Here is a 27,823-nt window from a genome sequence, read left to right as displayed (position 1 = left end):
TTCTGTTCCTAATCCTGGTCCTGTTCCTAATCCTGATTCTATTCCTGGTCCTGTTCCTAATCCTGGTCCTGTTCCTAATCCTGGTCCTGTTCCTAATCCTGCTCCTGCTCCTAATCCTGGTTCTGTTTCTACTCCTGGTTCTGTTCCTAATCCTGGTCCTGCTCCTACTCCTGGTCCTGTTCCTAATCCTGGTTCTGTTCCTAATCCTGGCCCTGTTCCTAATCCTGGTCCTGTTCCTAATCCTGATTCTATTCCTGGTCCTGTTGCTAATCGTGGTCCTGCTCCTAATCCTGATTCTATTCCTGGTCCTGTTGCTAATCGTGGTCCTGCTCCTAATCCTGATTCTATTCCTGCTCCTGCTCCTGCTCCTATTCCTGCTCCTGCTCCTGCTCCTGCTCCTAATCCTGCTCCTGCTCCTGCTCCTGCTCCTAATCCTGATTCTATTCCTGCTCCTAATCCTGCTCCTGTTCCTGCTCCTGCTCCTAATCCTGATTCTATTCCTGCTCCTGCTCCTGCTCCTATTCCTGCTCCTGCTCCTGCTCCTATTCCTGCTCCTGCTCCTGCTCCTGTTCCTGCTCCTGCTCCTAATCCTGATTCTATTCCTGCTCCTGTTCCTGCTCCTAATCCTGATTCTATCCCTGCTCCTGTTCCTGCTCCTGCTCCTGTTCCTGCTCCTGCTCCTAATCCTGATTCAATCCCTGCTCCTGCTCCTGCTCCTGCTCCTGCCCCAGAAGTGGAGGCAAACCCCGCGGGATGAAGGCCGGGCTCCGGCACCGGGCATTCATTGCTGCATTCATTCCCGAAGAATTCCTCGGCGCGGAATTCCCTTCCCGAGGCGGGAGTTCCCCGTCTCGGCGGGCGGGGCCCGTGCACTTCCCGCAGCGCGCTCAAGAGGGAGCCCCGGCCCGGCCCGGCCCGGCCCGGCCCGGCCCGAGCGCAGAGCAGAGCCCGGCGGCGGGGCGCGGCTCGCCCGGGCAGCCCCGGCACGCCGCGCTCCCGGCGCAGCGGGACTCTGCCAGCCCTGGAGCGCCCCGGGCGCTTCCCGGGGGCCCTTCCGCCCGTCGAGTCCCAGACTGCCTTGGAATGCGGATTTCCCGGCCTTTGGGTCATCACTGGCAGCGGCCTGCCCACAGCTCCCTCCCGACATTTCATTCCGAAACCGCCCCTCCGAAATTTCCATCCCGAAATTCCCATCCCGAATTTCCCCTCTGAAATTTCCATCCCGAATTTCCCATCCCGAATTTCCCCTCTGAAATCTCCCCTCTGAAATTTCCATCCCGAAATTCCATCCCGAATTTCCCCTCTGAAATTTCCATCCCGAAATTCCCATCCCGAATTTCCCATCCCGAATTTCCCCTCCAAAATTTCCCCTCCAAATTTTCCATCCCGAAATTTCCATCCCGAAATTTCCATCCCGAATTTTCCATCCCGAATTTCCTGTCCCGAATTTCCCGTCCCGAATTTCCCCTCCAAATTTTCCATCCCAAAATTTCCATCCCGAAATTTCCATCCCGAATTTCCCCTCTGAAATTCCCATCCCGAATTTCCCATCTCGAAATTTCCATCCCGAATTTCCCCTCTGAAATTCCCATCCCGAATTTCCCATCCCGAATTTCCCCTCCAAAATTTCCCCTCCAAATTTTCCATCCCGAAATTTCCATCCCGAATTTCCCCTCTGAAATTTCCATCCCGAAATTTCCATCCCGAATTTCCCCTCTGAAATTCCCATCCCGAATTTCCCATCCCGAATTTCCCCTCCAAAATTTCCCCTCCAAACTTTCCATCCCGAAATTTCCATCCCGAAACTTCCATCCCGAATTTCCATCCCAAAATTTCCATCCCGAAATTCCCATCCCAAATTTCCCGTCCCGAATTTCCCGTCCCGCCTTGGAATGCAGAATTTCCCAGGGAGCGATGGGATACCCACAGCAGAACCATATGCAAATGAGGCACTATCGATACAATAATGATATGCAGATGAGGCTCTATCAATACCAGAATGATATGCAAATGAGGCGCTGTCGATGTCAGAATGATATGGAAATGAGAACGTATCAATACCACAATGATATTCAAATGAGGCTGTACCAATAGCAGAATGTTATGCAAATGCGGCTGTATCAATACTGGAGTGATATGCAAATGAGGTGCATCGACATCACAATTATATGCAAACAAGGCTGTATCAATACTAGAGTGATATGCAAATGAGGCTCTGTCGATATCAGAATGATATGCAAATTAGGCTGTATCAATACCTGAATTCTATGCAAATGAGGTGCACCAACACCAGAATTATATGCAAATGAGGTTATCTCGATATCAGAGTGATATGCAAATGAGACCATATCAATATCAGAATGATATGCAAATGAGACCATATCAATATCAGAATGATATGCAAATGAGGATATATCGATATCAGAATGATATGCAAATGAGACTGTATCAATACCTGAATTGTATGCAAATGAGGTGTACCAACATCAGAATTATATGCAAATGAGGCTATCTCGATATCAGAATGATATGCAAATGAGACCATATCAATATCAGAGTTATATGCAAATGAGGTTCTGTCGATATCAGAGTGATATGCAAATGAGACTGTATCAATACCAGAGTGATATGCAAATGAGGCTGTATCGATATCAGAATGATATGCAAATGAGGTGTACCAACATCAGAATTATATTCAAATGAGGCTGTGTCTATATCAGAATGATATGCAAATGAGACCGTATCAATACCAGAGTTGTATGCAAATGAGGCTCTATCGATATCAGAATTCTATGCAAAGGAGACTATCGATATTAGAATGCTATGCAAATGAGACAGTATCCATACCAGAATGCTATGCAAATGAGGCTGTATCCATACCAGAGTGATAAGCAAATGAAGCACAATCGATAAGTGAATGATATGCAAACGTGGCATTGTCGATATCAATGCGATATGCACATGAGGCATTGTCGATATCAATGTGATATGCAAATGAGGCATTATCGATATCAATGTGATATGCACATGAGGCATTATCGATATCAATGTGATATGCAAATGAGGCAGTATCGATATCAATGTGATATGCAAATGAGGCTGTATCCATACCAGAGTGATAAGCAAATGAAGCACAATCGATAAGTGAATGATATGCAAACGTGGCAATGTCGATATCAATGCGATATGCACATGAGGCAGTATTGATATCAATGTGATATGCACATGAGGCAGTATCGATATCAATGCGATATGCAAATGAGGCAGTATTGATATCAATGCGATATGCAAATGAGGCTGAATCCATTCCCAGTCCCTTTGTGCCCCTGTGGGGTTTATAGGATTTCCCCCAGGCCCCGCTGATCCGCAGTCGGGGAATCCACGGGCTCACGGGAGCGAAGCGAAGCAGCGATTCCTGACGGGACCGAAACCCCACCAAAACCCCAAAAAATGTGGGGAAATTCCCCAAATGTGCCGAGCTTTCCCCCAAAAATCCCAAAATCCCGAAGAGCAGAGCGGGGACTTACGGAGGACGGCAAACCCGGAGGCACCTTCCGAACTTTCTTTGTCTGAACTTCTGGAAAAAAGGGATGAAAAGGGGGATTAGGAACGGGGTTTTGGGATTTTGGGTTTTTGGGGATATATGGGGTTTTTGGGATTTGGGGATTTTAGGGATTTTGGGGTTTTCAGGCGCTGCAGAAAAAGAATGGGAGGGAAGGAGGGGGAATTGTGAGGATAAAGGTTTGGGATGGGATTTTTGGGGGGAAAATGTGGGGGATTTTGGGATGGGATTTATGGGATCACTCACTCATGGAGGGGCTCTGGGTCACTGGGATCACTGGGATCAGGGTGTGATTTCTGGGGTCTCTGGGATTTTGGGGTCACTCAGCCATGGAGGAGCCGTGCAGGGGTCTCTGGGTTACTGGGATCACTGGGATCAGGGTGTGATTTCTGGGGTCTCTGGGATTTTGGGGTCACTCAGCCATGGAGGAGCCGTGCAGGGGTCTCTGGGTTACTGGGATCACTGGGATCAGTGGGATCAGGGTGTGATTTCTGGGGTCTCTGGGATTTTGGGGTCACTCAGCCATGGAGGAGCCGTGCAGGGGTCTCTGGGTTACTGGGATCAGTGGGATCAGGGTGTGATTTCTGGGGTCTCTGGGATTTTGGGGTCACTCAGCCATGGAGGAGCCGTGCAGGGGTCTCTGGGTTACTGGGATCACTGGGATCAGGGTGTGATTTCTGGGGTCTCTGGGATTTTGGGGTCACTCAGCCATGGAGGAGCCGTGCAGGGGTCTCTGGGTTACTGGGATCACTGGGATCAGTGGGATCAGGGTGTGATTTCTGGGGTCTCTGGGATTTTGGGGTCACTCACCCATGGAGGAGCCGTGCAGGGGTCTCTGGGTTACTGGGATCAGTGGGATCAGGGTGTGATTTCTGGGGTCTCTGGGATTTTGGGGTCACTCAGCCATGGAGGAGCCGTGCAGGGGTCTCTGGGTTACTGGGATCAGTGGGATCAGGGTGTGATTTCTGGGGTCTCTGGGATTTTGGGGTCACTCACCCATGGAGGAGCCGTGCAGGGGTCTCTGGGTTACTGGGATCACTGGGATCAGTGGGATCAGGGTGTGATTTCTGGGGTCTCTGGGATTTTGGGGTCACTCAGCCATGGAGGAGCCGTGCAGGGGTCTCTGGGTTACTGGGATCACTGGGATCAGGGTGTGATTTCTGGGGTCTCTGGGATTTTGGGGTCACTCAGCCATGGAGGAGCCGTGCAGGGGTCTCTGGGTTACTGGGATCACTGGGATCACTGGGATCAGGGTGTGATTTCTGGGGTCTCTGGGATTTTGGGGTCACTCAGCCATGGAGGAGCCGTGCAGGGGTCTCTGGGTTACTGGGATCACTGGGATCAGTGGGATCAGGGTGTGATTTCTGGGGTCTCTGGGATTTTGGGGTCACTCAGCCATGGAGGAGCCGTGCAGGGGTCTCTGGGTTACTGGGATCACTGGGATCAGGGTGTGATTTCTGGGGTCTCTGGGATTTTGGGGTCACTCAGCCATGGAGGAGCCGTGCAGGGGTCTCTGGGTTACTGGGATCAGTGGGATCAGTGGGATCAGGGTGTGATTTCTGGGGTCTCTGGGATTTTGGGGTCACTCAGCCATGGAGGAGCCGTGCAGGGGTCTCTGGGTTACTGGGATCACTGGGATCAGTGGGATCAGGGTGTGATTTCTGGGGTCTCTGGGATTTTGGGGTCACTCAGCCATGGAGGAGCCGTGCAGGGGTCTCTGGGTTACTGGGATCACTGGGATCAGGGTGTGATTTCTGGGGTCTCTGGGATTTTGGGGTCACTCAGCCATGGAGGAGCCGTGCAGGGGTCTCTGGGTTACTGGGATCAGTGGGATCAGTGGGATCAGGGTGTGATTTCTGGGGTCTCTGGGATTTTGGGGTCACTCAGCCATGGAGGAGCCGTGCAGGGGTCTCTGGGTTACTGGGATCACTGGGATCAGGGTGTGATTTCTGGGGTCTCTGGGATTTTGGGGTCACTCAGCCATGGAGGAGCCGTGCAGGGGTCTCTGGGTTACTGGGATCACTGGGATCAGTGGGATCAGGGTGTGATTTCTGGGGTCTCTGGGATTTTGGGGTCACTCACCCATGGAGGAGCCGTGCAGGGGTCTCTGGGTTACTGGGATCACTGGGATCAGGGTGTGATTTCTGGGGTCTCTGGGATTTTGGGGTCACTCAGCCATGGAGGAGCCATGCAGGGGTCTCTGGGTTACTGGGATCACTGGGATCAGGGTGTGATTTCTGGGGTCTCTGGGATTTTGGGGTCACTCAGCCATGGAGGAGCCGTGCAGGGGTCTCTGGGTTACTGGGATCACTGGGATCAGTGGGATCAGGGTGTGATTTCTGGGGTCTCTGGGATTTTGGGGTCACTCAGCCATGGAGGAGCCGTGCAGGGGTCTCTGGGTTACTGGGATCACTGGGATCAGGGTGTGATTTCTGGGGTCTCTGGGATTTTGGGGTCACTCAGCCATGGAGGAGCCGTGCAGGGGTCTCTGGGTTACTGGGATCACTGGGATCAGTGGGATCAGGGTGTGATTTCTGGGGTCTCTGGGATTTTGGGGTCACTCACCCATGGAGGAGCCGTGCAGGGGTCTCCGGCGCGCGCTGCCCCCGTACTGGTAGAACTGGGAGCCCGGCTTGCTGGGGGACAGCGCCCCGGGCGTGGCCAGCTCCATGTCCCCTCCGAGCAGGCTCTGCTGCGGGGACACACAGCTCTGGGACCTGACCCCGACCCCGACCCCAATCCCAATCCCGACCCCGATCCCAATCCCGACCCCGATCCCAATCCCAACCCCGATCCCAATCCCGACCCTGATCCCAACCCCAACCCCAACCCTGATCCCAACCCCAATCCTGACTCTGACCCCGATCTCGACCCCGATGCCGACCCCGGTGCCGACCCTTTTGTTGGGATTTGGGGAGGGTAGAATTCGGATTATCCCGTTAAACCCTCTCAGGGACGAGGCGGCTCCGTTGTTGGGGGAAAACGTTTGGGGTGAAATGTCCTGGGGTTTGTATAGGGTAAAACGACTGAAATGTACAGGATAGAACACGTCCTGGGGTTTGTATAGGGTAAAACGACTGAAATGTACAGGATAGAACACGTCCTGGGGTCTGTATAGGGTAAAACGACTGAAATGTACAGGATAGAACACGTCCTGGGGTCTGTATAGGGTAAAACGACTGAAATGTACAGGATAGAACACGTCCTGGGGTCTGTATAGGGTAAAACGACTGAAATGTACAGGATAGAACACGTCCTGGGGTTTGTATAGGGTAAAACGACTGAAATGTACAGGATAGAACACGTCCTGGGGTCTGTATAGGGTAAAACGACTGAAATGTACAGGATAGAACACGTCCTGGGGTTTGTATAGGGTAAAACAACGTGGAACGGTGGGGACCTGTATTTTATATAGCGTGTATCAAATATAGAATGTGTTCATATATGCACTCATACATCACACCTTGGGCAGATAGTGTATTTTATAGGTGTGAAATCTATAGGGTTCACTCGGTATCTAAAGTGTGTTCAGTATGATTTATGATATATTCCATGAATTATTACATCACCTATAGGTGAATAAAGGCTCTGAGTGACCCGTTCCATTGATCACCTATAGGTGAATAAAGGCTCCGAGTGACCCGTTCCATTGATCACCTATAGGTGAATAAAGGCTCCGAGTGACCCGTTCCATACATCACCTATAGGTGAATAAAGGCTCTGAGTGACCCGTTCCATTGATCACCTATAGGTGAATAAAGGCTCCGAGTGACCCGTTCCATTGATCACCTATAGGTGAATAAAGGCTCTGAGTGACCCGTTCCATTGATCACCTATAGGTGAATAAAGGCTCCGAGTGACCCGTTCCATTGATCACCTATAGGTGAATAAAGGCTCCGAGTGACCCGTTCCATTGATCACCTATAGGTGAATAAAGGCTCTGAGTGACCCGTTCCATTGATCACCTATAGGTGAATAAAGGCTCTGAGTGACCCGTTCCATACATCACCTATAGGTGAATAAAGGCTCTGAGTGACCCGTTCCATTGATCACCTATAGGTGAATAAAGGCTCTGAGTGACCCGTTCCATACATCACCTATAGGTGAATAAAGGCTCCGAGTGACCCGTTCCATTGATCACCTATAGGTGACTAAAGGCTCCGAGTGACCCGTTCCATTGATCACCTATAGGTGAATAAAGGCTCTGAGTGACCCGTTCCATTGATCACCTATAGGTGAATAAAGGCTCTGAGTGACCCGTTCCATTGATCACCTATAGGTGAATAAAGGCTCCGAGTGACCCGTTCCATTGATCACCTATAGGTGAATAAAGGCTCCGAGTGACCCGTTCCATTGATCACCTATAGGTGAATAAAGGCTCTGAGTGACCCGTTCCATTGATCACCTATAGGTGAATAAAGGCTCTGAGTGACCCGTTCCATACATCACCTATAGGTGAATAAAGGCTCCGAGTGACCCGTTCCATTGATCACCTATAGGTGACTAAAGGCTCCGAGTGACCCGTTCCATTGATCACCTATAGGTGAATAAAGGCTCTGAGTGACCCGTTCCATTGATCACCTATAGGTGACTAAAGGCTCCGAGTGACCCGTTCCATTGATCACCTATAGGTGAATAAAGGCTCCGAGTGACCCGTTCCATTGATCACCTATAGGTGAATAAAGGCTCCGAGTGACCCGTTCCATTGATCACCTATAGGTGACTAAAGGCTCCGAGTGACCCGTTCCATACATCACCTATAGGTGAAGCCCAGCAGCCCCGGGGATATTCCCGACACCCCAGGCAGTCCCGGCCCCGGGGCTCCGCGGCAAGGGCGCCCCGAGTCCCGGCCCCGGGGCTCCGCGGCAAGGGCGCCCCGAGTCCCGGCCCCGGGGCTCCGCGGGAAGGGCGCCCCGAGTCCCGGCCCCGGAGCTCCGAGGCCGGCGCGACCCGCGCAGCTCCGCGGGAAGGGCGCCCCGAGTCCCGGCCCCGGAGCTCCGCGGGAAGGGCGCCCCGAGTCCCGGCCCCGGAGCTCCGCGGGAAGGGCGCCCCGAGTCCCGGCCCAACTTGGATCCCCCAAACTCCGGTTTCGGGGCGCCGCTAATCAAGCGGCGGCGGGCAATTAGCGCCGCGGCGAAGTGGGGAATGTGTTTGCCCTAATCGAAATTCTAATCACCGTGTCACTCACAACAGACTTAGCGCTGCTTCGCTAGCGCGCCATTCACATGCAAATGAGCCCTAAATAGGCCAATTATGGCTGGGCCCCGCTCGGCTTAACCCGCTGAGCACCGGCCTCAGCACCTGCACAAAGCGCTGCTCGGGCGGCCGCGAGCCGGGAAATGCCCGCTGCGAGCGCGGCAGCGGGCTGGACGCGGCTCGGGGATCCGTCCGTCCGTCCGTCCGTCCGTCCGTCCGCCCGGCATCCCTTCCCCGCCCGGGCAGCCCCCGCTCGGCACCCGCGCCGGCTCGGCCCCGCTCGCTCGGGCCGCCTCGGTTCGCTCACTCGCGGCTCGGACATCCCCGCTCCAGTGGCTGAATCCCGTCCCGTGGAAGAATTCCCGCTGGCCCGCCCCGACCTCTCCATCCTCCCGAAAATCCTCTCTCCACACCCCCAAAAATCCTCTCTCCGTTCTGACATAAATCCCCTCTCCAGCCTCTCTATCCTCCAAAAATTCCCTCTCTATCATCCCAAAAATCCTCTCGACATTCTGAAAAAAATTCCCTCTCCAACCCCCCAAAAACCCCTTCTCCATCCTCCCGATAAATCCCTCTCTATCCTCCAAAAATTCCCTATCATCCCGAAATTCCTCTCTCCATTCTGACGAACATTCCTTCTCCATCCTCCCAAAAATCCTCTCTACATCCTCCCAAAAATCCTCTCTCCATCCTCCCAAAATCCCCTCTCCATCCTCCTAAAACTTCCTTCTTGTCCTCCCAAAAATCCTCTCTCCATTCTCCCAGAAAATTCCTTCTTGTCCTCCCAAAAATCCTCTCTCCATCCTCCCAAAAAATTCCTTCTCATCCTCCCAAAAATCCTCTCTCCATTCTCCCAGAAAATTCCTTCTCGTCCTCCCAAAAATCCTCTCTCCATCCTCCCAAAAACTCCCTCTCCATCCTCCCAAAAAATTCCTTCTCATCCTCCCAAAAATTCCCTTTCCATTCTCACAAAAATTCCCTTTCCATCCTCTCAAAAATCCTCTCTCCATCCTCCCAAAAATTCCCTTTCCATCCTCCCAAAATTCCTTCTCCATCCTCCCAAAAATCCTCCCTCCATCCTCCCAAAAATCCCCTCTCCATCCTCCCAAACTCCCAGCCGCCGTTTTCCCGGGATCTGAGGTTCCAGGGATAAAATCCCGTGGAAAATTCCTGCTCCCAAACATCCTCCCAGGAATCCCATCCCGCCCTTTCCCCGTGTCTGACTTTTTTGGGATCATTTCCACCTGGCAAAGCGGGAGAAACCTTGGGAATTCTGGGGGTAATGGAACCAGGGAGGGACGGAGGCCGCAGCTCCAGGGCTGTTGGGGATATCTCGGAGCAAAGCAGAATCTTAGGGAATGTCTCCGAGCATTTCCCAGCTAAGAGCGGTGAGAAGCCCTGGGAAACCCGGGGGGGTTTCTGCATTTCCCAAGGGAATTTTTGCCAAGGTTTAAAATCCTGGGAAAGAAATGGGATTTTAGGGAAGAATACAGGGGGACAGAAAGAAGGGGGATTTAGGCAGCTTGGGAATATTGGTGCCTGGGAATCCCGGGAACACATGGAATTTAGGGAATTCTTTGCATGCTTCCAGAAGGAATGCCCCTCTGTGGTGACCAGGATTTGGGGAATGTCTGCAAGCTTTTCCAGAGGGAACATTCAGGGAACGCCGGAGCTCGGGAATGCTCCGCAGCCACAGCCGTGGGTTTTTCTCCCGTAAAGCCAGACCTAAATCCGGGCCAGGCTTTTCCGTCTCAGGATGAATCCCTAAATCCAGCGCCTGCCTCATCCCCCTCCGAGCACCCAAAACTCCGCATTTTGAGGCTTCCCAGAAAAAGGAAAACATCCACGTACCCTATGGAGCTTTGGCTTCCTCATCCCAACTTTTTCCTCTGGAAAAAGCTACGGGGAAAAAAAAAAACCCCAAATTCCGATTATTACACGAGAAGGGATCGGGGGCGGGGGTTATTTCAGAAATTCCGCACCCGGGGAAGTGGGATAAAAATGCATCCGTGGAAAATTTACCCCAGATTTTCCCAGAGCGGCCTCCCAGCTCAGCGAGGATCGGGAAAAGGAGGAGGATCCCAAATTTTCCGGGCCACGGAGAGGAAAATGGTTTGGAATCGGAGCTAAAACCCAATCCCAAAATGTAACACCCAAGCCCTAAAATGTCGGCGCTTTCACGCCGCTGGAATTTTTGGCGGTGCCAATCTTTTGGGCTTTTTTCCTCCTGTTTTCCTGCAGCCTCCGGAAGGGGAATAACGGGACAAAGAATGAGAGCTGGAGAGGGAGCAGATCCACAGCATCCATCCAGATGGGAACGAAACCATCCCTCCCCGAAAAACCCAAATGTTGTTTCTGCCGCTTTGTGGCTTTTTCCAGGAAGATGACGGGCACCGCACTTCCGGATTTGTCTGGCTGGAAAGGAGCCCTACAAAAAGCGGAATATTTTCCCTTTCTGATGGCAACAGGTGGTGGCAACGTGTTGGATTTTCCTGCTGAAAGCTGGGATGAAAGGGCCCGGGAGCTGAAATCCAGAGGCGCGCATCAGGGGCAATTCCCCGGGGAAATTGGGGTTTTTCTGGGGATGAGCTGGGAAGGGACGGAGCTCTTTCCCGAAGGAGCTTTGGGGTCGGAGCATCCCTGGGATGTGGGACCGGGGATGTCCCAAATCCCGGGCAAGGAGCACCTGGTTTTCCTTCTCCTGCCCAATCCTGGTTTTCCCTCACCTGCCCAATCCTGGTTTTCCTTCTCCTCAATCCTGGTTTTCCTTCTCCTGCCCAATCCTGGTTTTCCTTCTCCTGCCCAATCCCGGTTTTCCTTCTCCTCAATCCTGGTTTTCCTTCTTCTCCTCAATCCTGGTTTTCCCTCACCTGCCCAATCCTGGTTTTCCTTCTCCTCAATCCTGGTTTTCCTTCTCCTGCCCAATCCTGGTTTTCCTTCTCCTGCCCAATCCCGGTTTTCCTTCTCCTCAATCCTGGTTTTCCTTCTTCTGCCCAATCCTGGTTTTCCCTCACCTGCCCAATCCTGGTTTTCCTTCTCCTGTCCAATCCTGGTTTTCCTTCTCCTGTCCAATCCTGGTTTTCCTTCTCCTGCCCAATCCTGGTTTTCCTTCTCCTCAATCCTGGTTTTCCTTCTCCTGCCCAATCCTGGTTTTCCCTCACCTGCCCAATCCTGGTTTTCCTCCTCACTCAATCCTGGTTTTCCTTCTCCTCAGTCCCAGTTTTCCCTTACCTCAATCCCATTTTTCCCCCACCTCAATCCCACTTTTCCCCCACCTCAATCCCATTTTTCCTCCACCTGCTCAACTCCTCCACCTCAATCCCTGGTTTTCCTTTACCTGCTCAATTCCTCCGCCTCAATCCCATTTTTCCTCCACCTCAATCCCAGTTTCCCCCCACCTCAATCCCAATTTTCCTCCACCTGCTCAACTGCCCCGCCTCAACCCCATTTTCCCCGCTTTTGGGGACTCCTCGGGAGCTCACCCCAAAGGAAGCCGTTCCCCCAGGCGTTCCCTTATTTCTCCTGCTCTGGGATCTGCCCCTTTCCCGCTGGTCCCCAATTAAAATTCCTGCCATTCGGCGGGATCAAAGCTCCGGTTGCCGGGATGATTGCCGGTGCTTCCCAGCTTTGTGGCACCCTTGGGATCCCACTGACCCGGCTGCTCCCGCTCTCCCTAATTGGGGCTTTTCCCAGGAAAAAAAAGCCCCTGCAGGTGCCCACCTGAATGAGGGAGCAGCTCCAGCCTCCCATTCCCTGCTCCCAGTGCTCCCGAGCAAATTCCCAAATTACAGTGGAATCGCAGCTAAAAAACCCCAAATAATTAAAAAAAACCCTAATAATTTTAATTAATGTTCTAATAAACCCCACACGAATGAGAGGGACTTCTAACTCCAATTCCCTTTTTTCCTCTGTCCTGTTTCCCGCTCCTTCAGGATCCGGGATTTTCCCTCCTCACCCAAATTCACCTCGATTTGGGAATTTTCCGCACAAAATCCATTCCTTGGATATTTCCCTCTGCTTTAAAATTCTCACCCCAGATTTCCAGCTCTTCCCAACACGTGCATTCCTACGACTCCTTTGCATTTTTGGGAATTCGGCAGTTCCCTCTTCAAACCTCCCGTGTCATTTCCAAGATTTGTCCCTACATTCCAACCCAGGAATTCTTTTCCTATTTTCCACGTGGATTTCCTTTTCCAGCATTCTTAAAATCATTGCAGAAAAACAGGAGCTTTTGAGGAAAAATGGAATTTCCTCCCTGAGATTGAATTTGCCATTGAAATTCCTATTTTTGGGAATGATTCCACGGAGGAAAAGGGACAAATCATGCCCTGGCCCTAGCCCAGATTATTCAGGGATAATTCCCAAATATCCTCCCAAAAACCCCAGCCTGCCGTTTCCCTGATGTCTGAGTTTTTAGGGATCATTTCCACCTGGATTAGGGATAATTTTAGGGATCATTTCCACCTCATTTCCGCTGCAGCACCTGGGAATTGCCGGATTGGGAATTACTGGGTACTGCGGGATAATGGGAATGAGGAGCAGCTCCGGGGCTGTTGGCAATATCTTGGAGAAAAGCAGAATTTTAGGGAATATCTCCCAGCATTTCCCAGCTAAGAGCCGGTTAACCCCCTGGAAAATCCGATTTCAGCATTTCCCAAGGTTTTCTGGGAACATCCTGGGAAATAAATGGCATTTCTGAGGGATGGGGCAGGCCCAGCTCCTCGGTGCCAGGAATTCCTGGAGGGTCCCTGTCCCTGTCCCGTCCCATCGCAGCCTGGGATGTGGGACGTGCCCGTAAAACCCGGCAGGAGGAGAAATCCCATCTGCGCTCCGGGACGCGGCTGCGGCGGCTCCGTCTGCACGCGGCGTTTGTGACAACTTTTCCCCAAAGCTGGGCTGGGAATCAATCATTTCTCAGAGCCCGGCCAAGAGCGGTCGGCGAGGAACCGGCTCCCACCAGTGATTGATTTCCACTGGCCGTGGGCAACGGCTGGGATTCAGGGAAAATTCCCACTTTTCCAGCCCTTCCAAGCTTTTCAAAGCGGCAGCAGGGAGCCAGGATGGGACAGGAACCGCTTGAGCAGCCCGGGCTGCTCCAGCCCTGCTTGGGAGGCACCTAAATCCCCTTCTTTGGTCCCTTCTGGGGGGTTTTCGGGGGGATGGCGGGGAAACGCAGCAGGAACGATGATCCCTACAGGAATTTTGCCAAAAAAGGGGAAGGGAAGGGAAGGGAAGGGAAGGGAAGGGAAGGGAAGGGAAGGGAAGGGAAGGGAAGGGAAGGGAAGGGAAGGGAAGGGAAGGGAAGGGAAGGGAAGGGAAGGGAAGGGAAGGGAAGGGAAGGGAAGGGAAGGGAAGGGAAGGGAAGGGAAGGGAAGGGAAAGGAAGGGAAAGGAAGGGAAAGGAAGGGAAAGGAAGGGAAAGGAAGGGAAAGGAAGGGAAGGGAAGGGTTTGTGGGATCACAGGAGGGGTTTGTGGGATCACAGGAGGGGTTTGTGGGATCACAGGAGGGGTTTGTGGGATCACGGACAGGGAATGAATAACTGTCTCTGGCCAATCCCAAGGACACGGATCCCTTGTCCTGGTGCTGCTGCCAGCATTCTCTCCATCCCTGAAGTGCTCCAGGCCAGGCTGCACGGGCTGGGATTGTGGGAGGTGGCGCTGCCCATGGGGGACTCTTGCAGAGTTCCAGGGCTGGGAAGAAGATGGCCCAGAAATGGTCTCCCCTTGCCCAGGAGCAGCTTTTCCCCCAGGGAATGCCAGCTGTGGAATCATGGAGAGCTTCCACTTGGAAAAGCTCCCCCGTGTCCCCAGGTGCCACTTGCACAGGTCTGGGGAGCAGTTCTGGGATTCTGCCCAGCCTGCTCTGGAGGGAAGGGTCACACCCACAGCGCCACTGCCTCCTGCAACTCCCGACAAACTGCCCTGGTTCTCCACGGGATGGTTCAAATCCCTGCACCACACACGCTCCCAATTCCAGCCTTTCCCTTTCCTGGGGGAATCAGCTGCACTCTGCCTCTGCTTTGGAATTTCTCCTGGACATTTGGAAGAGGAAGGAAGCCATGAGGTTCCTGGGAAAGGCTCGGGAAGAACAGGAGGAATTAAGGGCCGTGATTAACATTGTTCTTGGAATGAGAAAGGAAAAGTGTCTCTCTAAAAACTCAATTGTCTGCGAACAAAGCGTGGAATTTGGCCACGGATGGTGCTTTTAGGCTCCCAATTCCTCCGGAGACTTCCCAAGATGCAAATTCCGAGTGCGAGGCAGAGGCACAAGCGCTCCACCTTTGTATTCCGTTGGCATTTTATTATTTAATTCAAGTCCTCCTCTCCTCCGAGCCGCCGCGCTCCCCTCGGGAAGGCTTTGCCGTTAGCCTGCTGGCCTTGACTTCCAGCCAAAACCAATTCCCAAACAAAAAGGGACAACAAATCATATTTCCACAGACATTCTTATCCCTCAATGCAACCTTCCTTTCACACCACAGCCCGTGAAAAGTCGCGTTTGGGCCGGGAGAGCCCCGTGCTCGGGTCGTCCCCCGGGCCGGGATTGTGGGCCACGACGGGCAGCACCCCCAGCGTGGGATGAGGCACCGGGAGCGTCCAGGAGCAGGACAAGCTCTGAGTTCCGCGGGGTTTCACTCACCTGGTGGCAGCCCTGGAGGTTGGAATCTCGGCCATATGATGAGTACGAGCCTCGTTCTGTTTTACCTGGCAAGAGAGGAAAAATCCCAGTAAACACACGGAAAGCGGGCACGGAGCTGATCCAAGCCTGCTCCACCCCACGTTCCCGGCGGCGACTCCACGCACGAGCCTGGGACACAGAAAGGGGTTAACGGGGGAATAAACCTCCTCATGCTGCCTGTGCCGCTGGAAAAACGGGAATTTCCCCATGGAATTCTGCGGTGGCAGCTCCACGTCCCACCTTCAGCCTCAGCAGGACTGCTGGCAGCGGCCTCCCTGACCGGGGCCGGGAGCCCAGTGCCAGCCTGCAGCCCTGCCCTGCCCCTCTCCCGTTCCCAGCCCAGAGCCGGGCTGGCAGCACGGGCAGCGGGCGGCTTTGGGCACGGAAGGGCCCGGATCCAGGAGGGAAGAGGAGGTTTGAGCCGAGCATGAAGTCATGGCTGAGCAGCACCGCCCCACGTGCTCCCAGACAAAGAGCAGCGCAGAGGGCTGCTCCCAAACCTCTTCCAGGGGCAGAGCATCCTTCTGGAGAGGGCAGAAAACATCCCGGGGCACGGCGGCGGCGCCGAAATTCCCGGCTCTCCGCGGGCTGAGGCGCAGCTGCTGCCCGAGCCGGGCAGTGCCAGGGCGCTCCGCAGCCGCTGCCAGCTCGGTGTGCCCGGTGCCATCCCCATGCCACGGTGAGGCGGCTCCTCAGACAAAGGATGCGGAGCTGCTTTCATCGCCCCCGAGTACCCATCTCCCAGCTTGGAGCTGGCTCATTCCCAGTGGTTCGGAACTGAAAATTCCTTCCCCCCGTCCCGATTTAAGCCCCCTCATTTAAGCTTTTGTGTCTCGATTGTTTTCCACGTGAACCTGCACAATTCGTGGGCTGCTACGATAACGTCGGATCCGCTGATCCAAAACCCATGGACGAGCCTCGGGTTGGGACCGCTGGAAATAATTCCAGCTCGAAACCGCAGTGACGTTTTCATTGGGAACCGACGACTCCCAGGGCCTGGAAGCCCATGTGCTGCTCCCATCACCCCAGGAGGGTTGGGAAGAAGGAGCGGGGAGATGGGGGGAACAAATCCCCCAGGAAAAGCGGGATGAGGGCAGGCACCGGGTGCCCCGAGCAGCCCCGCGTTCCCGCCCGCGCTCCGGAAGCTCCTTTGCCATCGGCTCAGGCTCGGCTTAATTTCAGTTGTGAAAAAATATTTATCCCGATACAAAAATAAACCCCCTGCAAATTACAAGTTGTCAGGGATCAGATCCACTCCTATTTGTGTGGGGGAGGAATCGGGAACAGCGGAGACATGAATCATTCCCAGTAATTTGAGTGTTTCCATGACATCAATGGGCACTCGGCCAGCACTCTGTCGAAGTCTGTGAGGTACCAAAGCGGCTCCGCAGCCAGCGGGAGATTGACTTTTTTTTTTAGGATTATGCTCCTTGGAAAAGATTGCATCTCCAGCATCCACTTTTCCCACCGAGCCCGTGGCTCCGTGGCTCCCGAGCGAGTTTCGCCTCGGCCGCTTCGTGTGCCCCGGAGTCCCTTTGGGGACAAAGCCCCGGATTTGGGGAGAACTCAAGGAACCGTTCGACCCCAGCCCCGGGGAGAGTGTCGCTGATAAAATCATGACCCTCGTTCCCAGCCGGCCAGGAGGGGGGAACCCTTTCTCCCCAAATGATCTTTCCCTAAATTTGGGATGAGCGGTGGCCAGCCTCCCGTTCCCTGGCACGTGCCGAGCGTCGGATCCGCAGGATCTCTGTGCTGCCAAAGAAAAGCTTCTCCCCCATTGCCCTGGATTCGGCGGCTTAACAATGCCATGCCTGGCATTTTCCAGGGCTAGGGAAAGCTCAAGATTCTCCCTCCTTGAGATTTTGATTTGGAAGGGTTCAAAAAAAAAAAAAAAACAAAACAAACCCAAGGAGAGAGCGAGCACGGCTCCGGCGCCGTCGCTTCCCGCCGCATCCACTGCGGAATTTTCGAGCCAAGCCTCCGGTCGGAGAATGCGGCAGCCGCTGCGGATATTTTTTGGCACAAAGACAACGGTGCCAGTGCCAAGCCCCATGGCTACAACTCCTCAAAAGAGGCAGGAGGAGAGCGTTGGGCACTCTTCCCGCGTGGCCGTGGCTTCCAGGAGAAAAGTCCCCGCTGGAATATCGCGCTGGGGGAAGCGGGGAGACGGGAGGGGGAAATAAGGGGACCAGAGGATGAGCTGGAGGGCTGGGGAAAGGTTCTGCTCCCTCCCGGCCCCGGGCAGGTTTCGGGGACAAAGCCGGAGGTGCCCGGCACCGGGGCTCTGCGTAGGGCAGGGAAAGCTCGGCGAGAGCACGCGGGGAAATGTCGGGATGCTCAAGGAGCGGCCACAATGCCAGTCACGGCAGAGACAAAGGAACTCTTGTTTTCCTGGCAAACGTGGGATTCCAGCTCCCTGCTCCCTGCACACCTCCAGGAAAAAATGCCCCTCTCTCCCAAAACATCCCCTCTGTGTTCTGTTGAAGGGGCAGAAATCCTCCCGGAAAGAAGCCATGGAGGAGTTGGGAAAATTAATTAGGAAATCGCGGCGACTTCCGAAGGATAAATGCGACTCGTGCCATCCTCCCCTGCCCTGGAGAAAGGGCACCCTGGTGCTTTTGGGGAGCAGAGGAGAGGAAGTGAAATTATTTCTGCAAATTCTTTGAACTCAGTATTTCCTTGCAGTTCATATTGAAACATTTTTCTGAAGGGATTCATCCGACCGGAATATTTGAATTCCTGATATTTGGGTTTGCTTAGACTGAGGAAAACTTGGCTGGGGAGAGCAGAAATTCTTGGGAATTGGAATTTTAATAGCTCCACATTTCCAGCTGTAATTTTGCTTCCATCTATTATTTTATTCCTGGATATTTTTTTTTTTTAGGAATTAAGGAGCCCGATGCACTCCCCTTTAAGGACAAATTAAATGGCAAAATAAATGACAAAAAAAAGATAAATTTCATGCCAAATTAAAGGAGAATTCCCAAATCACACCAGGAATGGGGAACACGAAGCCGGAGCATATTTGGGATCAGCTTCCGAGCGAGGGAACGGGCTGAAATTCCCAAATCCCAATTAATGAGCACGCAGGAATTTCTGCTGCTGGGGGATGCACCAGCCACCTGAACTCGGCCCCAGTCCTGAATTTCGGCATCCCAAATTCTCTTCCACTTGGGCTGCAGGAGAAAGGGAGGATGGAAGGGAGTGAACGGCCCCGAACGCGGATCGATTATCCTTTAAAAAATGGGCCTTTTTTCCCCTTAGAGATCCCAAATTGCCTTGTTTCAGCTGAGAAATCCAGCTACAATTTGTGGGGAATTCTCAATTATCTAAGGAAAACCTCATGGACATAAATGAGGATTTTCTCCTGTCTATGCAATGCCTGCGAGAACCTCACCGGTGCAAAAAGAAATCTATAAAAATATAAAATATTTATTTATGTCTGTCCTGTTTTCGCTGTGGACACCTTCCCGAGGTTTTCCTAGAAAAAATGGGATTAAAAATCTCCTGCCCACCTAATTATCAGAGGAGCCAGCAGAGCGCTCCTGAATTTTTGCAGAACTTTGGAATAATCTGTTCTTTAGAGGAGGAATTTTTAAAAAGGAGGGGAAATTTACAACAAGAGGGAACAAAAAACGGGGGCTGAAGGGGAATTTTCCTGGTTGCAGGAGCAGATCCCTGGCACCAGGAACAGCTGGCGGGAGCTCATCCCTTTGTGCTGCGCTCGCCGTTGCCGGCGCTCCGGCTGCTCCGGGCGCTCCCGCGGGCACGGAGCTGGCACGGGCACAAGGAGCCGCGGGCATTGTCCCCGCGGAGCCCAGGTGCGCCTGCCGCGCCAGCTCCGCCTGAGCCGGGCTCAGGCAAGCCGGGCTCAAGCCCTGCCGCTCTGGAGGCACCCCGACATCCCAGTTTCTCTCCGTGAGCTTGGGAACATTTGCCAGCACAAAGGAGCTCGTCCCTGGAAATGGAAGGCTGTTTTGTGCTCCGTGGCAAGGCCAGACAACAAAAGCAGGAGAAATCGGGGGTTTTAGGTCGGGGAAAATATCAATCCCAATAATTGGAAGGGAAAGCGAGGCCAACAGGAAATGTTTTAGCCAGGAGTGAGGCAGGCAACGGGGACGGGAACGGAAGGATCGGGAGGGACCGGCTCCCAGCAAATCCAGGAACCATCGGAAACAAAGCTCCGGAGCTCGACCGGCGGAGCCGGGGAAATTTGGGGTGCAAATTCCCGGGGCTTCCCGGGGCTGAAATTCCCAAACGTCCCCAAAAGTCCCTGCCGGCACCCGCGGCAGCCCACGGGAAGGGGACCCCCGGCGGGGCTGGCCCCACATCCCCGTCGGGTCGGGGGATCCATGGGTGACCCCATCCCGAGCCCGTGCGGGCACATTCCCCGCTCGGCTCCGGGGAAAGGCCCCGGGGATGTCTGACACCCCAAGCGGAGGATCCAAAGGGAAGGATGAAGGGAAGCTGCCCCGTGTGTCACCGCTCCGTAGGCAGCAGCACAATCCCTAACGTCGCAGGGATTAATAAGCTGGATATCGAATCCACGCGCTAATTGCGAGCGGAATAATAAACTTCCCTAATTAAATTAGGGATTTATTGAAACAAAACGCCCGTTTCTTCCCAGGCTGGCGGGAGAATATGGATATTTAACGAGGAGAGGAAGCTGAAAATTCCTTGGAGCCGTGGGATGCTCCCGGGGCCCGAGGCCACACGGAGACGCCGCGATGGGGAGAACAATTCTGGGAGACAATCCCTGGTTTGGGATTTTTCCATCAGCACCTTTTCCTCTGGGATGTTGTGGAATTTCAGGCTCGGGGAGATAATGAGTGAACAAGCTGAACACCTGGAAATATTGGGAGAGCAGCAAAAACTCCAAGGAAAAACGTCGCTCGTGTGTCACCCGTGCTGTCCTTGGAATGTAACAGGGAAAAGGGGCTGGGGAGGGGAAAGGGGCATTGGGAAGCAGAATCCAAGGAAAACCCGAGGCGTTAGTGACAAAACAAAACACGGGAACGGGATTCCCACGAACATCTGAGCTAGGGAGACGCGGCAATCGCGCTCCAGCCCGAAGGAACAGTGAGGGATCGACCGCAGGGATACGGGTTTATCGGAGGGGGATTGGGACGGGATCACCCCACAGCGGTCCCTCCTCGTTCGTGCAGATTTTACCCCGCCAATTCACCGGGATCGCTCCGAAGAGAGGGAGAGGAGGATCCAAAGGCAGGAGGAAGCTCCAGACAGTGCCCAAACCCCACGCCGGACACGCACAAAGAGATTCGGGATCAACGGAGACCCGGAATGCTCTTTCCTGAAGGGACGCCCATGGGGCACTCGGAGGAATTTGGGACGGGAAAAAGGAGCAGAGAGCTCAGGGACCCTTTCTCATGGAAGGTTCCGAGCCCAAGGCAGGAGGGTGGAATGAGGGGTCCTTAGGGTCCCTTCCCACCCAACCATCCCCAGATTCCAGGATTCTGGGGCACCTGGAATGGCCACCGCTCCTTGGAATGCACAGCACCATCCATATCCTGAATATCTGTTATATCCCTGGTGTTAATTAATGGCCACCACTCCTTGGAATGCACAGCATCATTCCTATAATATCCCTAAATATATATATATATATATATATATATATATATATAATATCCCTATTATTAATTAATGGCCACCGCTCCTTGGAATGCACAGCACCATCCATATCCTGAATATCTGTTATATCCCTGGTGTTAATTAATGGCCACCGCTCCTTGGAATGCACAGCATCGTTCCTATAATATCCCTAAATATATATATAATATCCCTATTATTAATTAATGGCCACCAATCCTTGGAATGCACAGCACCATCCATATCCTGAATATCTATAATATCTCTATTATTTATTAATGCCATCAGTTCCTTGGAATGCGCAGGATAACCCATATTATATCCCTCAATATATTGATGTATAATATCTACATTATTAATTAATGCCATCAGTTCCTTGGAATGCGCAGGATAACCCATATTATATCCTCAATATATTGATGTATAATATCCCTATTATTAATTAATGCCATCAATTCCTTGGAATGCGCAGGATAACCCATATTATATCCCTCAATATATTGATGTATAATATCCCTATTATTAATTAAGGCCATCAATTCCTTGGAATGCACAGGATAACCCATATTATATCCCTCAATATATTTATATATAATATCTACATTATTAATTAATGGCCACCACGCCTTGGAATGCACGGCGCCATCCCTGAGGTATTCCTATAAAACCACAGCCCCTCCTTCCGTGGAGATTCGGGGCTCCGCTCCTAATTCCTACCCAAGTTCTGTCCATCCCACGTATTCCCCTTCCCGACATGGCTTGTGCTTCTCACTTTGTTAAAAACCCCGCTGGGATTTCTGGATCTTCTAAGGGGACACAACAAACCCCGAGGTTCCCAGAGGACGGGCAACCAGCAGCTGCCCCAGAAGACGGAATTCCCTCTTACCCCATCAGCAATTCCCTAACACGGGGAGAACCGACACGTCCCAGATCGTCGGGGGTTTTCTGGGCTCAGGATCCACACAAACTCCCAGCGGCGGCACACGCGGTCTCCAGTGGAACCAGGAGAGGGACGGGGGACACGGCATGGAGGGACAGCACCCAGGCGTGGGATGGATGGGATACTGGGAATTAGGAATTCCCAGAGAAGCTGTGGCTGCCCCAGATCCCTGGGAGTGTCCAGCGCCAGGCTGGAATAAGCTGGGACAGTGGGAGGTGTCCTGGCCATGGCACGGGGTGGCACTGGGTGATCCTTCCAGCCCAAAGCATTCCACGATCTCCTGAGGGGCAGACACATCCAGTGCCGCTCCCAAGAACCCCACAGCGACGGGAGCTCCTCATGCTGCCCCATCCATGGAAACTTCTCCCTGCACAGTGCCAGCTCCAGAACATCCAGACTTTTGGAAGTTCTGCTGTCCCTGAGTTCCCAAAATGCTCCATGCCCAAAGCATTCCATGGTTCCCTGAAGCCCCAAGGAACTGGAGTGTCTCTCCCAACAACCCCACACCGATGGGAGTTCCTCATCCATGGAAACTTCTCCCTCACATCCCATTCCTACTGCACAGCTCCAGAACATCCCCAATTTTGGAGCTCCATACCCCTGAATTCCCAAAATGCTGACTGCCCAAATATCCCGATTTTGAAGCTCCGTACCCCTGAATTCCCAAAATGCTGACTGCCCAAAGATCCCGATTTTGAAGCTCTGTACCCCTGAGTTCCCAAAATGCTGACTGCCCAAAGATCCCGATTTTGAAGCTCCGTATCCCTGAGTTCCCAAAATGCTGACTGCCCAAAGATCCCGATTTTGAAGCTCCCTATCCCTGAGTTCCCAAAATGCTGACTGCCCAAAGATCCCGATTTTGAAGCTCCGTATCCCTGAGTTCCCAAAATGCTGACTGCCCAAAGATCCCGATTTTGAAGCTCTGTACCCCTGAGTTCCCGCTCCCCATCCCTCAGCCGGAGCGGGAAGGCCGAGCCGCTCTTCTTCCCTGGCACAATCTGTTGGGAGCGGGCCGATTTAAACGGATCTGACGTGCAGCCTGCCGGGGTCAGTGCCAGGGATAATGCCCGGGAAAATTCCGTGCCATATAGGTCACTCTCTCCGGGGGAAGCGCCTGTGCCTCCTCTCGCCGTCTCCGCCGCGATCCCTCATGCCGCAGCCCGCGGCTCGGAGCGCGACGCGAGCGCGGAGCCGAGCGCTCGGAGCACAAATCTGCTTCCAGGCCGATCCATTATATCTGACAAGTTAAATGTTCCATGGGAGACCATATGGCACCGGAGCAGGGCCGGCGCTGCGGCGGCAACTCGGCAAATGCATCACAATTAAGGGCTCTGACTGCACGCCGCACTTCCAGCCGCAGCCCTGCCGCGCCTTCCGCGGCCTCGTCCTGCTCCGCCAGGTGGGCGGCTGGCTCCTGGATGGCTGGCCCCAAAACTGGGGGTCCCGTGGCCAGAAATCCGCCGAAGATGGGGCATCCCTGGTGCTAACGAGCAGAAAAACAAGGAAACGAGGCTAACGGGATCCTGGAGCGACCTGGGATGGTGGAACGTGTGTCCCTTGGCGTGGCGTGGGATCGGAACGGGATGTTCCTCAGGAGACCTTCCGACCCAAACCATTCCGTGGCTCCACTCTTAGAGAGCACAGAGAAAGGCAAGGCGATGGAAAATACGGGAACGGCTCCAAATCCCCATTCCCAAATCCCCATTCCCAAAGCCACCAAGAACGCCCCATTCCCAAATCTGCATTCCCAAAGCCACCAGGAACACACCATTCCCAAAGCCACTAGGAATGTCACCAAATGCCCATTCCCAAAGCCACCAGGAATGTCACCAAATGCCCATTCCCAAAGCCACCAGGAACGTCACCCCATTCCCAAATCCCAAATTCCCAAATTCTGTAGGTTTCACCAGACAATTCCCACACGGAAACAGAGCGGCGCTGCCGATCCCAAAGATCTCCCAAACAATTCCCACATGGAATGAGAGCGGCGCTGCCGATTCCAAAGATCTCCCAAACAATTCCCACACGGAAACAGAGTGGCGCTGCCGATCCCAAAGACCTCCCAAACAATTCCCACATGGAAATAGGATTTTTTCCTCATGGTCATCCGTGGTTCTCCCACGGGAAAACCTCATGGAAAACCTTCCTTGGGATGGTGCAAATGGAAGTTTATTTTCTTTTTTACCCCTCCCTACTCCCAGTTTTGGGGTTTTTTAGAATAAAACCCTCCCGACGTTTCAGTTGACGCTGTTTCCACACTTTTTGCATCCCAGATTTTCAGGCTGAGCCCAAACCCAGGGATTTCGGGGGAAAAGCCCCAGTCCCAGTTGTTGTGTGGAGAAGGGAATCGCAAAGCTCCCAGAAGCGCCGGGATGAGCGGATCCATTCCGATTGCTTACAGGTGCCATTCCACCATCTGCCTGGGCATCCTGCCCACCCCAAAGGAAATGATCCCAAAAACCAAACCCCATCAACGCTTTTCCACCAAAACAGAAATTCCCTTTGGAAGTGCGAGCTACTGAACGCCCCAGCTCCTTGGGAAGAACCGTTCTGCTGGGCAGGGAAAAGAGGGAAAGACTGTGGAATTGTGGAGTTGCCCCGAATCAGCCCCATCCCTCCCCATTCCTGGGGCTCCTCGCATTCAGAACTCAGGAGTCAAGGCTGGGAGAGAGCTCAGCTCGGGATCAAAGGGAATGGAAACAGGAGGAAAAGTTTTCCCCAAATTCCTGCGGCCCTACGGAAATCAGGCTTGTTTTTCTTGCCTGCGTTTTTTTTTTGGTTTTTTTTTTTTTTGGGAGGGGGCCAGGGCTGGAAGGAGTTAACGGCTCCCTCCCCTTCATTTGCATCTGGTGCTTTTAGTGTGTGTGTGTGTTTTTTTCTTCCCTGAAAAAGTTGGCAGAGCCGCCGATTTTCCATAATGCAAGCATTTGGGAATTGTGAGCGGAATGAAACCGATCCAATCTCCTGACTGCGACATGAATTTTCATTAATTACAACCTTGTCAGCAAAAGCATTATCAAAGCTGAATATGAAAATGCTAATGAGTTCTCATTTGCATATTTTTCTTTGTTGGAATGTCATTAATTATTACATTTTATGATGATGAATGCAGCTGTCGAAGCTCTCCGATGCATAATTAGCCATCAGAATGCCAGGAGCCGATCAGCAGTTTTGGGGGAAAAGGAAAAAAAACAGGGAAAAGGGAAATAATCCCCCAAATTTCCCGACGGCTGGCGCCCAATCCCCCTCAACTTTCCGCGGCCGACGCTCCTCCCGTTCCCAGTTCCCAGCCCGCTCCGGGAGCGGGAGCACGGGGATGCATTTCTCCCGGGTTCATCTCCAATTATTTGGGATTTTTTTTTTTTTTTTTTTTTTTTTGCCGCTTCCACAATCGGAGCAGCTCTTAATAAAAAAAAAAATCGTTATTCCAGCTTAATTAATGCCACGCTTAATTATAACACCATGATGTCAGCGGTTTTAATTAAGTATTGGCTCGGGTACAAGAAAACTCCTCGCCGCAGTAAGAGTCGCTCCCCGCGGGTTCCGCGGGCGGCGGCGGCACCGGCACCGAACCCGGGCGGGCCCGCGGCTCCGGAGCGGCCGCCGCCCGCTGCCCTCGGCCCGCGCCGCTCTCCGCGGGCTCCGGGCGCGGCCGCGGCTGCGAGCGGGCGGACCCGTGCCGCGGCAGCCGCTGGGAAGGAAGGCAGGCAGGCAGGAAGGAAGGAAGGGCTGCGGCTGGAACAAACAGGAGGAGCGGGAGCAGATGGGCCCATTCCACATGACCAAGCCAATCAATCACAGCTGAAGGGCCCAGGTGCGGCGCAGCCGCGCAGCAACGCCCCATTTCACAGTCTGTCACACACAGCCCTCGGCCGCCAGCGCTGACCCCGCTGCCAGCCCGGCCCGGCCCGGCCCGGCCCGTCCCGCCGGACCCCGCTGCACGCAGCTGCCTTCCCTTCCCTGTCCGTGATCCCACAGACCCTGTCCTCCCTGGGGAGCACGTCCCTTCCCTGTCCGTGAGCCCACAGACCCTGTCCACCCTGGGGAGCACGTCCCTTCCCTGTCCGTGATCCCACAGACCCTGTCCGTGATCCCACTGACCCTGTCCGTGAGCCCACAAACCCTGTCCGTGATCCCACTGACCCTGTCCGTGATCCCACAAACCCTGTCCACCCTGGGGAGCACGTCCCTTCCCTGTCCGTGAGCCCACAAACCCTGTCCACCCTTCCCTTCCCTTCCCTTCCCTTCCCTTCCCTTCCCTTCCCTTCCCTTCCCTTCCCTTCCCTTCCCTTCCCTTCCCTTCCCTTCCCTTCCCTCCCCGGGGCACAGGCACCTTTTCCCTGTGCCAGGCTCCTGCCAGCCTGGCCCTGGGCAGTGCCAGGGGTGTCCCGTGGAATCCCACACAGAGCTTTGGGGTGGCTTTTAGGGATTTCATCTCACTCCAAGCCTTGCCGCGGCAGGGCCGCTTTTCCGTATCCCAGGTTATTCCGACCCAGCCCCAGCTGCTCTGTGCCGCCGGTGCCAGGGCCTGCCCACCCTGCCAGGCAGCAATTCCATCCCCAAGTCCCCTCTGGCAGTGGCAGCCGTTGCCTGTGTGCTGTCCCCAGTCCCTCTGCAGCTCTGCCAGGATATTCCCCAGCACTGCAGAGGGCAGGAGGTCAGGAGGGAGCCCCAGGAGCAGGGACGAGGAGTTTGGATATGATGGATAAACGAGGAATGATGGATAAACCTGCCCGTTCTCACCTGGAGGAACGGCAATGGACCCAGCACGGGCTGAGTGTCACCTGCCACCCGCCCCACTGCCCCCCCTAAAAACCCCGGGAAGAGCCGCAGGAACGCCAGCCACATCATCCAGGTGCCATCCTCCAGGAGAGGGGAGAGCCAGGAGAAAGGCTTTTGGGACTTCAGGAATCCAGAGACGAGGGATCAGATCCCCTACGGAGCCTCGGGAACGCCCCCACATCCCAGAATATTCCGGGGGTACCTGCTCCCCGTGCAGCTGCTGCAGAGAGCAGAACTGAAGCTTCCCAAGTTGAAAGAAGTCCCCGTTTCCCCCCCGAATTTGCCGGTCCTTTGGAAGCTGCCTGAACTGCAACAGCTGCTGCATTAATAATATAAAGAAAAAATGGAATTTCTGAGAGGATGCAAGGAAGACATACAGGCGCTGAGATGAGAATTCCAGCTCTTCCAGGCAGGCTCATTATGAACCACCTGGTTTTCCCGGGAAAGGCTGGGAGTTGGTTTTGTCCCCCTCACCTGGCCAGAGGTGTTGCCCCGGATTGATTTTCCACACGTTTGCGTGGATAAACTCCCCCCTTTTTTTTGCCTCCAAAGGAATGGCGGCACAAAAAGCAGATGTGAGCGCCGGGTCCTTTCAAAGGAAATTTCCCAAAGCCCGGCCGATTCCAGCTCCAGATCAAAGGCACTGAAACATCCATCTCCTCCCCCTTCCCGGGCAATTACCGGGATTTCAAGTCCTTTGTACGAGGTTGGAAATGGGATAAATAAGGCTGCTGGGTGCTGTGCTCACCTTCCCAGGGGTGGGAATGATCTCCCTGCCAAAGCTGCCGAGGAGCAGCCGAGGGGGTTGGCCAGGGCTGGAGGAGCCGGGCAGGGAGAAGCCCGGTGAATGCCACGGCCAGAGGAGGGCCGGGGAGGCCACAGGCGGTCCTCAAGTTGGGAAAACTCCACGGGCCTCCAAAAGGAGAAGCTCAAAACCACGTGGGAGAGATCCAAAGGAGCCAGGCTGGGAGTCCAACCCTGGGACAGTGGGAGGTGTCCCTGCCCGTGGCACGGGTGGCACTGGGACGATCCTTAAGGTCCTTCCCAGGCAGAGCGT

At 53.8% G+C, this 27,823-nt stretch overlaps 1 protein-coding gene across 1 annotated transcript in view; it reads right to left on the bottom strand.

Annotated features, from left to right (window-relative positions):
- Positions 1-27,823, bottom strand: part of LOC137467731 (transcription factor 4-like) — a gene marked incomplete at its 3' end in the record, with an annotated part of 99,729 nt that overhangs the window by 23,709 nt on the left and 48,197 nt on the right. Inside the window, exons 6-9 of the mRNA XM_068179152.1 lie at positions 15,396-15,460; positions 10,610-10,657; positions 6,128-6,254; positions 3,528-3,577 (exon numbers count right to left, since the gene is read on the bottom strand). Coding sequence (XP_068035253.1) covers positions 3,528-3,577; positions 6,128-6,254; positions 10,610-10,657; positions 15,396-15,460 — 290 coding nt within the window. The remainder of the gene's footprint in view (positions 1-3,527; positions 3,578-6,127; positions 6,255-10,609; positions 10,658-15,395; positions 15,461-27,823) is intronic.

The sequence above is a fragment of the Anomalospiza imberbis genome, unplaced genomic scaffold (assembly GCF_031753505.1).
Source record: "Anomalospiza imberbis isolate Cuckoo-Finch-1a 21T00152 unplaced genomic scaffold, ASM3175350v1 scaffold_77, whole genome shotgun sequence".
NCBI lineage: Eukaryota > Metazoa > Chordata > Aves > Passeriformes > Viduidae > Anomalospiza > Anomalospiza imberbis.
This window is presented reverse-complemented; position numbering and strand designations above follow the sequence as displayed.